At 42.9% G+C, this 16,755-nt stretch overlaps 3 protein-coding genes across 3 annotated transcripts in view; 1 reads left to right on the forward strand and 2 right to left on the reverse strand.

The window, feature by feature from the left end:
- The first annotated feature begins 83 nt into the window (after nt 1-83).
- Nucleotides 84-3,752, forward strand: cgasa (cyclic GMP-AMP synthase a). The gene is made up of 5 exons (XM_076742295.1): nt 84-1,388; nt 1,490-1,703; nt 1,942-2,199; nt 2,612-2,711; nt 2,874-3,752. Exons 1-5 carry the CDS (start codon nt 84-86, stop codon nt 3,202-3,204), a joined length of 2,208 nt encoding a protein of 735 aa, XP_076598410.1. The 3' UTR covers nt 3,205-3,752.
- Nucleotides 3,753-3,996: 244 nt separating this feature from the next.
- Nucleotides 3,997-11,612, reverse strand: ddx43 (DEAD (Asp-Glu-Ala-Asp) box polypeptide 43). The gene is made up of 15 exons (XM_076743698.1): nt 11,357-11,612; nt 10,973-11,028; nt 10,316-10,595; nt 9,855-9,936; nt 8,959-9,118; nt 7,343-7,461; nt 7,128-7,238; nt 6,367-6,508; nt 6,035-6,135; nt 5,656-5,743; nt 5,299-5,426; nt 5,020-5,129; nt 4,701-4,839; nt 4,523-4,610; nt 3,997-4,279 (listed from the first exon to the last, which is right to left on the reverse strand). The coding sequence occupies exons 1-15, from the start codon at nt 11,610-11,612 to the stop codon at nt 4,109-4,111; spliced, it is 2,031 nt and encodes a 676-aa protein (XP_076599813.1). The 3' UTR covers nt 3,997-4,108.
- A 437-nt stretch (nt 11,613-12,049) lies between these two features.
- The window catches only part of kcnq5a (potassium voltage-gated channel, KQT-like subfamily, member 5a), a 91,015-nt gene continuing 86,309 nt past the window's right edge, over nt 12,050-16,755 (reverse strand). The window contains exon 17 of the mRNA XM_076743076.1: nt 12,050-16,500. Within this exon, the coding sequence (XP_076599191.1) occupies nt 15,415-16,500 (1,086 nt within the window). The 3' untranslated portion in view covers nt 12,050-15,414. The remainder of the gene's footprint in view (nt 16,501-16,755) is intronic.

Raw genomic sequence — 16,755 nt, forward strand, 5'->3', positions numbered from 1 at the left:
TAAGGGGTGTGTCCTCATACACTTGCCAGAACTACCTTGAATATAACTCTGATGAGTAGTTTCATTTCTTTCATTGCACCATCATGACTGGTAGAGGGAGACCAGTACTAATGCTGACAGAAGACATGTCGAATGGCACCACTGAGAAAGAGAAACCAAAGAAGCAGAAAAAGACAAACTACACTGAGGAGACACCATCTGTACAAAGGACCCCAAAATATTTCACAGAGGAGACCAACAAGCAGCGAAGGGCACCTACAGAGAACACAAAGGCTACTGTACAAGACACAAAAGCCAAAAACTGTGGTGGCAGGGCCAAAGCAACAGAGCAATCTGCAGAGGAGATAATGCAGCCAGAGACACCAAAAGACACCACAAAGGATCCTCAAAAGACCACCAAAGCAAAAACGTGGGGTGGGAAGTCAGAAGAAAAATCAGAGGAAAAAAACGCAGAGAAGATGACGAAGACGCAGCCAAAGACACCAAAGGACACCACAAATGCTTCTGTAAAGATCACAAAACCAAAAACTTCTGCTGGCAAGATCAAATCAGAAGAAAAAAATGCAGAGGAAAGGACAAAGAGGCAGCCAGAGACACCAAAGGACACGACAAAGGATCCTCTAAAGACCAGCAACGCACAAACACATGGCAAGAAGACCAAAACAGCAGTAGAGTTTGCTGAGGAGACAACAAAGACACCGCCACAAACACCAAATGACTTCACAAATGCTGCTGTACAACCCGCAAAACCAAAAAGATGTGCTGGCAAAGCCAAAAAAGACAAAGACGAGGCAACAAAGATGCAGCCAGAGGCACTAAAGGACACCACAAGTGCTTCTGTACAGATCACAAAACCAAAAACTTATGCTGGCAAGATCAAATCAGAAGAAAAAAATGCAGAGGAAATGACAAAGATGCAGCCAGAGACACCAAAGGACACGACAAAGGATCCTCTAAAAACCAGCAAAGCACAAACACGTGGTGAGAAGACCAAAACAGCAGTAGAGTTTGCTGAGGAGACAGCAAAGACACCACCACAAACACCAAATGACATCACAAATGCTGCTGTACAACCCGCAAAACCAAAAAGATGTGCTGGCAAAGCCAAAAAAGCCAGAGATGAGGCAACGAAGATGCAGCCAGAGGCACTAAAGGACACCACAAAGGCTTGTGTACCACAAGACAGGCGTGAAGACAAAGCTGCAGTGGACTCTATCCTCCGCAAAACTCTGGAAAAATTGAAGATCAAGAGGGATGAAAGATCAGGTGCAGCAGAAGTCGTCAATAATGTTAAAAAAAAAATCATCATGCATTTGAAAAGGAACACTCAATGCTTTAAAGACGTAGAAGACCCTCTAAATACTGGAAGTTACTATGAAAATCTAAAGGTGAGTCACTATGGTCCAGATTCCCTGCATCCATATTCTGTACGGCACTTATGACACTGTAGAACTGATGGTGGATTACGTGGCTGTTTTTGTCTGTACAGATTTGTAATCCTGATGAATTTGACGTGATGCTGCCTTTTCCTGTTGACCGAGTGGACATTAGACCATATGGAAATGATGGAGCATTTTACAGTGTGGCGTTAAAACGTGGCAAGAGCCCCCTGGAAAAATTTCAAGAGAACGGTGTCTTATCTGCCAGTAAAATGCTCAACGAGTTCAGGACAGAGGTGAAGAAAAGCGTGGCGCAATGTACAGGTGAGCACCAAAACGGCTTTGACTGTGGATCAAACAAGCTGGAATTAGATGTCCACATCTAATGAATCCTACTCCTTAAAATCTGACTTAACTGAAGCTTGTATTGAGGCTGTAATATATATATGCCAACATTCATTGAAAAAGCTCCAGAGAAGAAAATGGTAAAATGTCTGCTATAACAACATTGCGTATACGATCATAGAGAAAATTCAGCACGTGTTTCTCGTTTGTTTTTCAGAATGGAAGTTGACAAGAAAGAAGAAAGGCTGCCCTGCAGTGACCATGATCACAACAGTTCAAACGATCACCATTTCACTGGACGTGGTTCTCAGTATCGTGGTGAAATCGAGTTGGCCACCTTTCACTAAGGAAGGCCTTAAAATAGAGGGCTGGCTGGGATCCAAAGAAAAGAGGAAATATAAGCAAAAGGGGTATTACCTAGTCCCAAAATATGAAGGTGGGGCTATGGTGGAAAATGATGGGGTCCTTGCTAAGGGTAAGTCTAACTTCTGTCAACCAAAAACTAGAACAGGGTTCATGTTAACTCTTGCAGTGCTTAAGGTTATACAGGGTTCTCTAAAAACTCCACTCTGACAGGCGATAGAAGGTAGTTTAGGCTGGAGGCACGTAATGTCGTCTGTCACAGATAAGAGAGCTGACAAACTGCCCAAACTACAGCGTATCTGGAGCTGACCACTGATGACAAGCTGCTAGCATTAATTTTGTCCTATCACGAGCAACAGAAGCGTCCACCCAGGCAGAAAGAGTATCAACTACATTTACTGTGCTCGGCATTTTCACGTCTGCTTTTGTGATTTCACATCAGCTGTTTCATGAATGAAGACCAGACAAAAAGGAAGCTTAAAGCTGCCTTATCCACTGAGCCTTTTCTCTTCTGTAACACACAGACACTTGGCGGATTTCATTCTCCCACATCGAGAAGGACATTTTGATGAATCATGGATCGGAGAAGACGTGCTGTGAGAAAGGTGGAGAATCCTGCTGCAGGTTAGCTTCAGCTTGTTCCTGATGTGAAAGTACAGCACTGTTCACTTTCCATCACACAGGAAACAAATAAGATTTTCTCTGCATGTTTGGAAATAAAGATCATAGGGAAGAATCCATGAATCTTTTCCTTTCTTATCTTTTTTCCTTTCTCTTTACAAACAGGAAGGACTGTCTGAAGCTCCTGAAGCAGCTTCTCAGCCTGCTTAAGGAACAAGACTCTTCACTGGACAAGTTCTGCTCCTACCACGCCAAGACCACGCTCCTACATGCCTGCAGCTCCAGAACTAAAGACAGTGACTGGAAGGCCTCGAGTCTGAGCCACTGTTTCCAGCGGCTCCTGGATGACTTCGTAGGCCATCTGGAAAGCGGTGTGCTCAACAACTTCTTCATCCCAGATCAGAACCTGCTATCCGGCCCCGGCAGGCGCAGATGCAATCAACTGGCTCAGTGTATCAGGGAGGAATGTGACAAAGGCTTTCCTATTTTTGAGTGACGACCTCACAACAAACATCAGGTGTTTGGTTTGTGATAGCGCCTGAAACATCCTCGAGGGAAAAATGGGCAATTAAACCCAAAGTGATCGTTCAAGGAAGACAGCAAAGGCATTTATGTAATCAGGGCTTTTTACCCAATGTATTCTTATCTGAACCTATCCTTAATAAATATTATGCTTTATCATTTCTCACGCTTCAGGCTCGTGTTGACTGAAGTACTACATTCAATCTGCAATTTGTAATACGGAAAGTAACATGAATATGAATATCCAAGTTACATCAACTTCTGCTCATTTGCAGTAAAACACTGAAAAAATGTTTTTTCTAATGCTTGTCCCCGATGACTCAGCGTCCCTCTCAGAAGTGCTGACAGACTCTTCTCTGCTCTTGTCAAAGCCAAACATACAAATGCCGTCCTACATCAGCACAGAGGAAAAGAGAATAGAAAAATGTGGTAACTGTGAAATGCTGCCTGCTTATGGGAACCTACAGCTGTGTACTGGTTTGATTTCCTGTTTGGGAAATTCCTGAGTGTTACCAAGCCAATAAAATCTAGACTATGTCAAGTGTCTTCTAAAGGAGAATTTATTATACATATTTATTTCTGCCCAAATCAAGAAATTACGAAACAAAATATTCAGAGTGACACTGAGCTGAAAACTGTTGTTGTGCAATCTAAACAATCCAATTTTTTTTTACAATGGACGATAATCCAGCAAACCAGGAAAACATGTTCAAAGAAAATAAACAAATCTACATTTAAAAGAAATGACTGAACAGGCAGTGTCAGATCCAGCTCAACTGTGAAAAAAGGTGTAAACAGGGTCTATGAGTCCTCTTGTAGGCCTGTGCTTAGGCCAGGAAACCTTGTGCTGTGTGGGGACTTACATGGACAATCACTCATTAGAATCCCCAGTTTTGGCTTCGATCTCTGCCTCCTCTCCCTCCACCGTCTCTCCTCCCCCGTCCTCCTCCTCCGGCTCGTCCCTGTCCTCCTCTTGGATCGCACATCTCCTTCTCCCTCTTGTGTTTCTCGTATCGCTCTGCCATAAGCACCAGCTCCTCAGGAACCTCCTGAAACAGGATTCACAAAGGTTACACAGGCTTTACTCCGGTCTGCTAGAAGCTTTATTAAATCTAGTTTAAAAAGTGATCAATTCAAATAAGAACAGAAAACATGCTTCCTATTTGATTATGTTCTTCCCTCAGCTTTCAGGTTGCAGATTCAACTTGGGAACAAGGATTCTTTCATGATTTAGTGACTTCGTGCCATCAAGATTGGGGAAAAATGCTTTATTTTGAAATAAAGAAACTGACCTGTCCTGCTCGCTCCAGGATGGGAATCAGCTCAGGGGCCATCCTCCAGTTTTCTCTTGTTACCAAAGTGACAGCAGCACCTGACCGTCTGCAACACAAATGCATCGACATCACAAGCTAACCCAGTGGTGGTTATTTTCAGTCATGTGACCCCTGGACATCGGAGGACACCCCTTACCCTGCTCGGCCAGTGCGGCCCACGCGATGGACATACTCCTCTATGTTGCGTGGGAAGTCGTAGTTAAAGACGTGAGTTATGTCATGGACGTCCAGGCCTCGAGATGCTAAATCCGTGGCGACCAGCACACGAACGCGACCTGGAAAGACGTAAAACATGTTGATCCTCTGGTCAGTTTGATCACTCAGACTTACCCTGTCGTAGTTCAGTGGCTTCGAGGTAACAGCAACAGCTATTCACCAACATGTACTTTCAGTTTCCTCTGTTAGAAGCCGGTAAAGCCAATGTTTTTAGGCACATTTTCCTAACTGTTGCATACTCTCTTTAAAGTCCTTGAGGGCCTCTTCACGGTCATACTGCTCACGGTCACCATGCAGACTTTGCACAGCCAACCCATGCAGACACATGTCACTGGACAGGTCATCAGCCCTGAGATCACATGCAAATAGAGACACAAACACACACACAGGAAGCTGTTAGTGCAGCTGCCAATCAATGTGTGGTTAACTCTGTGGTTCTTAGCCATGACCCACAGTTACTGGTTTAAAAACTATTCTCCCCTTGTTTACAAGTCATATGTTAGTGACCGACCACTCACACAAGCTTCTTGCCAACAAAAATGAGGACTTTATCCTGGGGCATCATGTTTCTGATGAAGTCGAACACATAGGACTTTTTCTCGTCTTCATGGACGATCAGCACCGTTTGTTGCACTGTGTTAACCGCCTAAGACCCACAGAAACACAAGAGGCATTGAAAACATCTAATCCAGATGGAGCCAGAAAATATCTGTCAGAAATAATGAAGAAATATTTAGCTGTTTTGCAGCAGAGAAACAGAATTTCTTTGGTCTCATTTAATTGGCACATGGTCAGCGACAGAGACAGTGTCTCCAGTGTCCAAATCCTCAGTTAGTACACCTAATACATGACCAACTGTGTACATTTCCACGTACAGCCAAGTCAAGAGTGCCCACATAAACCATCATGGGACTCTTGAGGTAAGATCTGGCCAATCGTCTCACACCGGTGGGCCAGGTGGCACTGAAACACAAGAGAAAAAGAAAGTTCTTTTGTGAAAATGTGGATCAATTTAACACAGTTATGATAGGGAATATGCAGACAGTAAACATTTTTTATTAACATGATGAAACATATTTGCTGTGTTAACGTTTGCACTCTGTGGAAGTGTGGAGGAAAATCTCACCAACACTGGATGATTTTCATGCTTAATGTCTGCAATGGAACGGCTTTCTCTCTGGGGTTGCGTTCTACTTTTGTCCTGCTCGTTAACCATGTGACGACAAACAGTGCTTCACCTGACGTGACTCATACCTGGTCATGACAGTCTGTCGGTCTGGCCGGATGTCCAGGAGAATCTTCATAATCTGGGGTTCAAAGCCCATATCGAGCATGCGGTCAGCTTCGTCCAGCACCTTTTCCCAATGATCAGAGCAGTTATGAAAAACAACTCTCTGCACTCCCACACACACTTTAAGAAAACTAGACATCAAACACAGAAGACAAACTTTTGATACGTTGGTTTGTGCCAACACTAAGACCTCAGCTCTCAAATTAAAACTAATACTGAAGTCACGACTGGGAACATTTTTTTTCCAATCCTTTACACACATAAACAAACACGCACACACAGACAGACAGCTGACCAAGTAGGTGATGGAGCGAAGATTGATGAGCTCATTCATCTGTAGATCATTCAGTCGGCCGGGTGTAGCGATCACTATGTCCACACCGTCCTTCACCAGACTGATCTGTCCCCTCCTATCCCCTCCGCCATAGATACAGATACTGAGAGAAGGTGGAGAAGGACAGTCATGTTCATGTCGCCTCTGCATCACAATCACTGATTCTAAGCTCATCCCTAAAGGTACAATGTGTAAGATGTGGTCAGACTGTCCGTTTGAAAGGTAAACAAATAACACTTTGTACCTCTAGAGGCGGCAGTCCCGTACCCGACAGCCCCTGTACTTTCAGAATATACTAACTCTGCAATACTTAAAGTGGTATTTCAAAGTACCTACTTAAAAGTCTACTTAACTGTAGGTGTATTATAAATTGTACTAAAAAGAGTTCTAAAGTACAATTACTTTTAATTAAGTGTATAAAAAGTATATTTATTTTCAAGTCCTTTCTACATTCTCTCTAGACTTAAAGTAAACTATTTTTTCACCTAGGTTTGCTTTTTTTAAGCCCAATAAATACAATAAAACTCAAAAAATGTCAAAACAACATATATCTCAGAAAAATACAACCGTACACCTTCTGAATTCAAGACCCTCTTTTACCAAACTAAGATGAGTTCATACCAACAATCGCCTCATCTTGTTTGTTTGGAGTGGCCTTCGACAGGTGGCAGACTCTTACACATTATACCTTCAATGACTCTGATGATGTAAGACTAAAGGACCTTTTGTAGCTCTTGTAGCGGTACTTTTTGCACTCTGTTTCAATCTGCAAGGCCAGCTCTCTGGTGGGAGTCAGCACCAACATGCCTGGTCCACCCCTCTCAGCTCTGGGTCTGTCAAACAGGCACAGTACATTACACCATGACACATTAAGCACACAAGGCTCGAAAAGAAAGATGAAATGTGGAGAAGCAGGCTGAACAGGTCCTGTACTCACACAGGTTGTCCATCCATGTGGATGAACCCCGGCAGCAGGTAGGCCAGGGTTTTCCCTGTTCCTGTCTGAGCGATGGCTATCAGGTCCTCCCCGGTGAGCAACACCGGCCAAGCCTGAGACTGGTGAAGAAACAAACGAGAACACCATCATACGTTTATACAAACAAAGGTTAAAGCTAAGATTACAACTGATGTATGACAGACTCAAGAAGTTACTGCCCTGCAAATATACAGTAAACCTCTGGAAAAAATCTTCAAAACATCTGTATTCACACAATGTGTCTTTGTTTAACCTCATGAACAGAAACAGACAAAGGAAGATTCATGATTTTAGAGGTGGTCACATGTTGGAGCCACGTCTTGATGAACAAATGATACAGCGACCGTTTCCTTTGAGACTGCAGGACCTGGCAAGACTGCACCAAAACAAGTAATCATTGACTTAAGGGAAAGTATTTTAAAGATCACTGAAACGGATGACACGGATACCAATCAAATAACATCACAGCTTTACACAGAGAAAGCACAGGCCAGTCATATTCCACTCCATCTGACAAGCCTCTTACTGTGAAATGAAAGTGAAATCAGAGAGGGAGGCAATGCACTTTCATTTCTCCGCACAGGACACTCCTGGTTTCATCTGACATTCACACAGCCGTAAAGAGCGAAACCTCCTGCCCCTGGAAGATAACGGAAGCACCCTGACCACGTCCCTGACCAAGTCTTTATGAGATACAACAACCACAACAAGAGCATGCCAGAGCACACTCAGTGGAGGGTCTCCCCTTCAGGCTCTGGACAAACATTTTACCTCCCTTAGCCTTAAGACTGACTTGCGTGACAGCGATCTGCAGGAAGTCCACATGTCTGCATGCTTACACAGCAACTTCAACAAGTCAGAAACCATTTTTATTGTGTAACACCCTCGAAGGAAAGCAAAGAAGAATTTCTATTATTTCCGAAAGCAGTTGTGATGGTACACCTTCTATGATGACTTCCCATTACCCAGTAGAAACACTAAATAAGTATTCTGAGCAAAAGTGAGGTTCAAGAGCCTCTCAAACAGGTCATCTATGTACAAAAGTATGAATGAAGTTTGTTTTTGGCACAACGTACGTAATGAGTCATCAAAGACTGGGTCTCATATGATTATCTAAAAATAGGACACATTTCCTTTCATTTCTGTTTTCTGGGGAGTCTACCACAGATTAATACTAACAAAAAATATGCATATTTCCCATCAAGGCTGCCGCTGTTTTGGGTATTTCCAAATGGATCTTTGTAAATCACAGGTGTTACCCATAACAGCAGACAATGAATAGGGCAAGTTACTACAGGTCTTTAACACATCTAACACACAGTATACACACATGGAAATTTCAATTACACAATAAGGTGCATATTTTTCAGATCAGGTCTGATCTTGATTTATCTTGTCATGCACAAGCACCATCAACGCTAACCCAACGTAAACATCAGAGCTGTACAACACTGTAACACATCATTGAGTCCATCACCGGAGGATATGAGTCCTTTGTAGTCTAATATATTCAGCAATAATACTTCAAAGGATGATTAATAATACAGAATAAATTTGTCCTGGTGACAGGCTCGTACCTGGATGGGGGTTGGTTTGACAAAGCCAACTCGCTCAATATTTTCCATGACCTCTGGATAAAGCTCGAAGGCCTCCAGAAAGGTGCGGCAGGGGTTGGGAATGGGCCGCTTCTCCCCCTCATCCTTCAGGTCGTCCACAAAGATATTGTTATTCTCTTTCCTTTGAAAAAAATATAACACAACCAAGAACGCTGTGAACTGGTTGAAAAGGTGGTTGATTCCAAACAACACTACTGTGTAAGACACAGATAAAAATTCAATATGTTTAGCTGTAGTTGTGTTTATGGGACCACATCTGGTCCAAACTATACTGTATTTCAAACAGCACAAAGAACAACAAAGAATCTTTGTTGATTTCAAGATCCAAAATGTTCTCAATGCAAAATAAATGTAACAAACAGGAATTTGTAAAAGGTGACACTGACCAAGAGGCAGACAGATAAAAGTGTAATAATTTGCATCCTGAAGAACTACAGATCAGCGCTTCATGTAACTCTGCCTTTTTATCCTGAACAACCACATTAGGACCACTAACAAGCCCTCGTTGCTAACTATGGTTCTTGTACTAATTCAAAGACAAATTTACATACTATGTAGTTTAAGTTCTGCAGTTGGACCTGCTAAGAGAAAAGTGCATAAATGATGCCACCTATTGGTCTGAGGCTGTAATGAAAAACACATCTGGGACATTTATTGGCTGGAGAAATTCTTAACAAAGACGGGAGATCTGAAGTTTTGCAATCCTGCCAGTAACATGAACATAAAAACAAACACAGAAGGCCATTAAAAAAGAAATATATATATCTTTTAAAATAATACCAAGCATTGTACAATATAATGTACTACTCTTCTTTTTTTTAGATTATGTGCTAAAAAGGAAACACTGTCAGATTTACCTCCATTCACTGACCTCCTCTGCTGTCAGCATGGACACACACTCTGCCTCAGTGTAAAACTTCTTCTTCATGGGTGGGAGGTCTGAAGGAAGCAAACATTTAAAAAAAGCCACAGATGACACACCTTCATTATCAAATGAAATTCAAGTGCCATATCACAACGATAAAACTTAACAGTAAACCAGGGCAAGGAAAAGGGAATTCAGAGATATGGGTCATAACAGGACAGCACACACGGGACCTTTAAAACGAAACAATGATCATGAAATGAGAGTGATGACTCTGCTTTAATTGAAAGGTGTTCACATCCAGTGAAATTGTACCCCTTGATATAAATGCTCCTCAAGGGTAAAAAAGGCTGTGATTCCCACATCGTTTCTGAAATATTGGTGTGAACACCCCCAAAAACACCATTTAAAAGTGAAGGTCATCGTTTTTTTTAACTCATAGTGAGCCCTCACCCTTCCACTTGAGCTCCTCATACTCTTTCTTGTTCTCCCGGATTGTGTTCCAGTCTATGGATACACGGGCCGGGGCGGCATTTGCCGCCTTTAGTTCTGCAGCCGACCAGACAGAGTCGGTCCTTACTCCTCCATCATCGCTTCTTCCATAGTCTCGACCCTCACGAAGAACTCGAGAGTTGCCATCAGCCACCAGGTCTTCAATCATCTCCTTGGCCTTCTGCTGGGCAGCAGAGGACCCAAAGATGACCACCTCACCATCGTAGTCCCCTTTGTTTATCTAACAAAGAACAGCACAGATTTACACACAGGGAATTAAAAAGAGCCCGTTCATCCACAATATCTTTAACAATAAGCACTACAGTACAGCATCAAGTCTTGCTGTTAGGTCCAGTGCCAAAAAATGCATAGAAAATACATTTTGCTCATAACTATCATAGATATTAGATAGATACTTTATTCATCCCCAAGGGAAATTCTGGTAATCTGTTGGAAAATGTTAAATGGACACAGTCCATTGGCAGTTTATGTTTGATTTGACTATGGCTTTGAAGTCCGCATGACGAATGAATTGGGAACAAGAAAGCAGAGTGCAGGAGCTTTTCCGTTTGTAGGTGAATATTATAGTCGCACCACCTCTAACATTCATCCACTTGCCTTGATTCTTGTACCTGTGCTCTCTTCAAGTTCACGGATTTTGGCTCCTCCGCGACCTTTAACAGGATTAAAAAAATCACTTTAAGTCTAAACAAAACCTATGAACATCGCTAGTTACATAGAGGAGCTCTAACAGATAGAGGTAACTACACTGACACATGGCTGCAGGTCAAAACCACACTCTGGTTTCCATATCTTGAGGAACTTTGCAGAATGCGGGATTACACGTGAAGCCGTCACACCGAGCTAACGTTAGCCAACGTCCGCTCATTTAGCATAGCTAGCGTTAGCCAAAACCAAAGTTAGTTTAGCTAGCTAAGACTGAGAAGTGTGCACCAGAGTTACCACTTGAAGCTGAAATTACTGCTTAGAAACCTAACTTACCTATTACCCTCCCAATTAAAGCATTTTCCACGGTGAATGTGACAGGAGGGGACGAGTCCGACTTTCCATCGCCGAAGGTTCGTCGTCCCGTGCTCCGGGGAACCGAACCAAACTGGGCTCTGCTTCTAACACCGAAAAATACATTTTCACTTTGACGGTCATCATCTGGCAGTTTCCATATAGTCGGAGCTGCTTTTGAAGCAGGTTTCTGGATAGCGACGCCGTCCTCGTTGTATTCATCTTCCCAGTCAGACATTTTAAATTTGGCTCTCCACCTGGCAGTTAGCCACACCCCAAACCATTAGCTAACTGTCCACCTGTCAATCATGTCGCCTTCATGTTCTCTCTTGCGGCTTAAACTTCCGCCATTTTGATTTTCGATAGATTTTGACCACATTTTTAGTAATAAGGTATCCATAAATGAGGAATTTAACCAATTAAAATTGAAATAAACATAGCATAAAAATATGGAAAGATCTCCCAAAAATCTTAGACACCACCATACCATTTACATCCATTATCCACCACTCTGAACTGGTAAAATCCCACTTCCGAAAAGGCAACATAACCGTGTGACTCCATGATATCTTGACTGCTAAAAAAAAAAAAAAAGACCCCAAAACCAAAACAGTTTAGTTAATTTGTACTTTATTAATGAATAATAAAATTATTTTTGCATTTCTCGTCCAGAGAACATAATGTGCACTTTAATAAATTAATTTCAAAGAAATAATAATGTTAACATTATCAAGCTTTAAGGCCAGTTGTGTAATAAATTACTGTTCAAGCAGTAGAGAAATGGTATTATTAGCCATCCAAGCCACATAAAGTCTGTGGCTACAGCTACATGACTTAAGTGAACTGGATGCCCAAAATGAGCAGTTTGACTTCAACTATACAGTATGCTATAGGCTGTAGGCAAACAAGACCTTTATAGCCCTGTGAAGAAAAAAATGAACAATTTTTATATGCAAGAAAGGCACCCTGAAGCAATTTACAGACTGCAAAAATGAGCATGTTTTATGAGGGGAATAATCCATCCAGTGTCCCAACAGGCTGAGTCCATGGGCTTTCCTCATTATTCAGTATTTGTTCGATTTCTTTGCTCCAAAGTAATTAACAGTTCTGTCTGGCCTCTTTTCATTTGTAGCAAAACTCAATCAACAACTGCAACAAATCTATTCCAATATTAAGCATTAAACTACCATGTCACATTTTCAGGCTCCTCAGACTCATTAACAACTGTGCTTTCAAGTGGATAATATCATACCACAACAACTCCTGCATGGGCTGTAGAGGATTTAAAACTCAATCTACAGCTGTTTACAATTGTCATTTGTTAGTGGATAATACTTGTTATAGTCTACTACAGAATGTTAATTGGCTAAGCAATGCACTTACTCACCATTCAAAAGAAAGGGAATATAACTGGAGAACAATGATGACTAAAGACCGTCATCAGCACATTAAAATACATTTTTTAAGACTGCTGTGACTGCATACCCCTTAACATGTAAACATGCAAACACAAATGGCGAACAAAAATTACGATGGCTGACAGTTTTGTGCATCATACTGATGATCCGCAAGCAGGATGGCAATGAAAATAATGCCAAGTGTAGTGTTAGGACAGTGTCTTTTAAAACACTCGCAACACACCATGTGTCATAAGTCTGCCAGTGAAAACATATAATTTCTCAATCTGAATATGGACTAAATGCACCAAAAGCATAAACATGTCCATTTGAGTAACTTTTAAGCTTATTACAATTTCCCCGGATGGTTAAATATTGTAACTATGGTTGATGTGATGAGGAGGAAGTGCATGCGTATTCAAAATCCTTGCAAATTATACATGATTTTGGAGAGATTAAAGCAGCCATGCATAAACCACATCTTAATCTCAATCTCAGATGAGACTGTAGTTTGTGTGGCAAAGTTCCCTTGAGCGTGTCGCTCTGCATCAGCTGAGAGTACAGAAAATATTAATTCAGATTTTGTAGTCACTACAGGGCAGATTTTTCTCATCTCTCTCCCTTCTGTCCTATTTTATCATGTGAACATGTTGTATTTTTGAGACTGTCAGCAGCAGAATGGATGAAGTAACAGCATGCATTCAGCAGTACGCTTACAGCATGTTGTCATGGGTTCCTCAGGTGAATCCAAACTAACCTGTTATGTTATAACTGGAGTCTGTGCATTGCACATTTTACCCTGTAACAACACACTGTATCTAGTGTTGCTCCAGACTGGGAGGAGGAATTAAGGTCAGCCCAGCAGCCTTCAACTATTATTGATACACGAGGTGCAACCAGCACCCAGTTAAAAGATTAAGAGGGTTTGTCAAAAAAAAAAAAAAAAATCATTAAATGACCTTAATTACATTTGTCATAAAATTTAATAGTAAGTGGGTTATTCATATAAGTGGAAGTACAAGTTTTAACTACGTTCAAATTAGTTCAAATTAGAATATAATAATGTTCATATAGGCAGATTTTGTTCGTAGCTTTTTGTTGAAGGTTTGGAGGAAACGTTACTTTCACATGCAGAACGACATCCAGGCCACCAACGAGTGTGTGGCTGCTCTTCACTTTAAGCATTGCAACAGCTTGGACATGCAGTGTCTCATGCTCGGCTGGAAGAGCCCACTTGATTAGCCTCCTGCAATTCAGCATTCAGGGCATTCAAAACTAACACTCTAAGCCACTATCTAAACCACGAGGGGCATGGTTACCTGTCCAGTCACTGCCGAAAGGCCCTTTTTCTTTGCTGCATCTGGATTGACTGACCTCTCGTCGACAGGCGAAACAAAGCGACCGTACAAACATTAACTAACACTTCTGTGGTTGAAGAAGATGAACAGAGCGAGATGCTTCTGGTCAGAATGCATGCTGAGGGTTTGACCTTTGACACCTTTTATAATTCAGCTATTCCCATCAAACCAAGCCTCGCCCATTATTCTCCCTTCATTCGTTTGTTTCTGCAAACAGTCCATGCAGTGATATGTATGAAAGCATAAGGAAACGATGACATTTTACATTGCCAAAGACAGACTTTGAACGAGGGGAGCGAGCGACTCCTCTCTTCTTCTGACAAAGTCTCTGAATACAAGCACTTGTATGAAAAAATAAGTCTGTCTCGTCTATGTTGAGTCGGCTCTCCTCAGAGTACTCAGTGTTGGCGTGTGTTCTGTGTGTGTGTGATGTGATGTGATGTGATGTGCATGTACCTGTGTGTGCTGGTTTCACCACATGTTAAGAGAGACGTGGTCGACCTCTAGTTTCCAGTGGCTTGTTTGAGGCTCGACTCCACTTTTGACTTTTGTAACTTACAACTTTTAGCTCTATACTTTCTCATTTAAATGGTCATGGTCAGGGCGGGTGGGATGTCCTCTGATTTCTACACTGAAGGGTTCCTCTCCTGTTTGTTCCGTGAGCCCAAACCAGGTTCTCTGGTTCGGGTAATTAACATTACTCACAGTTATTTTTGTGATAAACCAAATTATTTGAGCTGCTTCTACTCTCTAGCAAGCAGGTGTCAGGCTGCAGGCTCAGATGTTTTTATATCCTATCCTAAATATATACCTTTTTTAACAACAAATTGTCTTATACATGAGAAGTATCACCTGTTTTTTGTAAAAAGTTAATAAAATTAACCATTTCAGAGTATCTCTGGATGAAGACCAAAGCAATTTCTCTTAAAGGAAGGTTGTTGTATTTGTGTGTTGTTTGTGTATTTTGTCTCATATGAATATGCCCACTTTCATATATAGTTTATGCATCATTATACTTTCTTTTTCCTTCTGATAATTTTAGTACCGCACATTAAGAATATAACACTATAAAATATGTATGAAAATGGAGATAATCACGAGACAGAATGGAAAAGCATCGTATGTCCATACATAAGGTAATGGTTGGACATTAAAATAATCAGTTTATTGTAAAAATACGTTAAAAGTGGTTTCCCCAACAACTGTGTGTACTTACAGTATGCAAACGTGTATGTCTGTGTGTGTGTGTGTGTGTGTGTGTGTGTGTGTGTGTGTGTGTGTGTGGTTATGCCAGCTGTATGTGTGGGGACTGACTGAGAAACTCTGAGTTTCCTTTGGGGTGAGGTGGAGCCTCCTCCACAGTCTGTAAAATGTCTGAGGGGCCGGCAGGTCCCTGGGACAGGAAGTTGAAATGTTCTTCCGCTGGCTCTAGTTTGCACTCGCTAATGAAGAGTTCGGCTCCATCCCAGTTGCTAAGGACGCCGTGGGCGTTGCCACGTTCGCTACTGTTCCTGCTGCTGCTGTTGTTGAGCGCTGAGGAGAGACCAGTGGCACGGTTGGTCAAAGGCTGGCTGAGATTGTGCACAGAGAGGGATTTCCCGAGACCGCCTCCCCAGTCTGAAGGCGTTCCGTCCGGGCTAGATGAGAGAAGCAACAGGGGGTTGACCTCCAGGCTCATGTGCCTCCTCCAGACCCCCTCAGATTTCAAGCCAGGCTTCTCCCGCAGCTGCACGCTCCCCTGGGCAGGGCCTGCCTCACTGTCCCCTTCCTGGTCAGCGTCCTCACTGGATCCCACAACTACAGAGGGGCCCAAGCTGCCCTCATCCACCGCCACTCCACCTGTCATATCATCTGGGACGGGGTCAACGGGGCATCGGTGGTGGGAGGGGTGAACCACGGGGGGCAGCCGGAGGGTGAAACCGCCTGTTGAGGCAGGTGGGGGCGGCAGGTCAGGGAAGTGTGCTCTTTTGGAGGTACCATTGGGGGTGACCAAAGTTGGGTAGGGGCTGTCAGGAGGCAGCAGGGGTGATGGGGAGAGGGAGGCTGTGGACGGGGGGTAGGATGGAGGAGCTGAGTCTGGGGGGCCGTCATCATCGGCCGGTGCCAGGATGAGGCGCAGGCCTCTCGGGTTGGCGCTAAGAGAATGGCGTATGCCCCTGCTGTTATCTCCTCCACCTCCAGCTGGATCGCCTCCCTGAGAAGAAGGGACGTCCCTGCTGATGATGGAGGTCTGGTAGTCCGAGTTGTGGTGCTGGTGGTTGTCCAGCTCGAACAAAGGCAGGGACGAGAGGGTGAGTGCTGAGGGGCCTTTCTGTAGGACTTGGCGGTAAACGTCCAGCAAAGAGTCCAACTTTGATTCAATGGAAGTTACCTGGAACAAAGAGAAGAGAATGAGCCAGTGAGAAGATGGAGGGAGGCGAAAGGAGAGCGAGACCAAGCGAGAGACTGAAGCTTAAAGGTTCGGTGGATGTTTCTACGGTAGCCCAGAGCCGACAAACCAAACACTGACTCTAATTCCCGACCAGCCCAAGTCATCTCCCTGCAGATACATCTTTAACACTGCAGGACAATGAAATGTTGCAGTTCTAAAGAAAAGTGCTCATGTAGTTTTCCCCCTCGCTGATTT

The sequence above is a fragment of the Chaetodon auriga genome, chromosome 11, assembly GCF_051107435.1.
Source record: "Chaetodon auriga isolate fChaAug3 chromosome 11, fChaAug3.hap1, whole genome shotgun sequence".
Lineage (NCBI taxonomy): Eukaryota > Metazoa > Chordata > Actinopteri > Chaetodontiformes > Chaetodontidae > Chaetodon > Chaetodon auriga.

Coding starts and splice junctions, on each gene's coding strand:
- cgasa (XM_076742295.1), top strand. CDS start 84: ATGACTGGTAGAGGGAGACCAGTACTAATGCTGACAGAAGACATGTCG. Junction 1,389..1,489: donor GTTACTATGAAAATCTAAAG/GTGAGTCACTAT, acceptor TTGTCTGTACAG/ATTTGTAATCCTGATGAATT. Junction 1,704..1,941: donor AAGCGTGGCGCAATGTACAG/GTGAGCACCAAA, acceptor TTTGTTTTTCAG/AATGGAAGTTGACAAGAAAG.
- ddx43 (XM_076743698.1), bottom strand. CDS start 11,612: ATGTCTGACTGGGAAGATGAATACAACGAGGACGGCGTCGCTATCCAG. Junction 5,744..6,034: donor CGACAGACTGTCATGACCAG/GTATGAGTCACG, acceptor CTTGTGTTTCAG/TGCCACCTGGCCCACCGGTG. Junction 4,611..4,700: donor GGCCGCACTGGCCGAGCAGG/GTAAGGGGTGTC, acceptor TTTGTGTTGCAG/ACGGTCAGGTGCTGCTGTCA.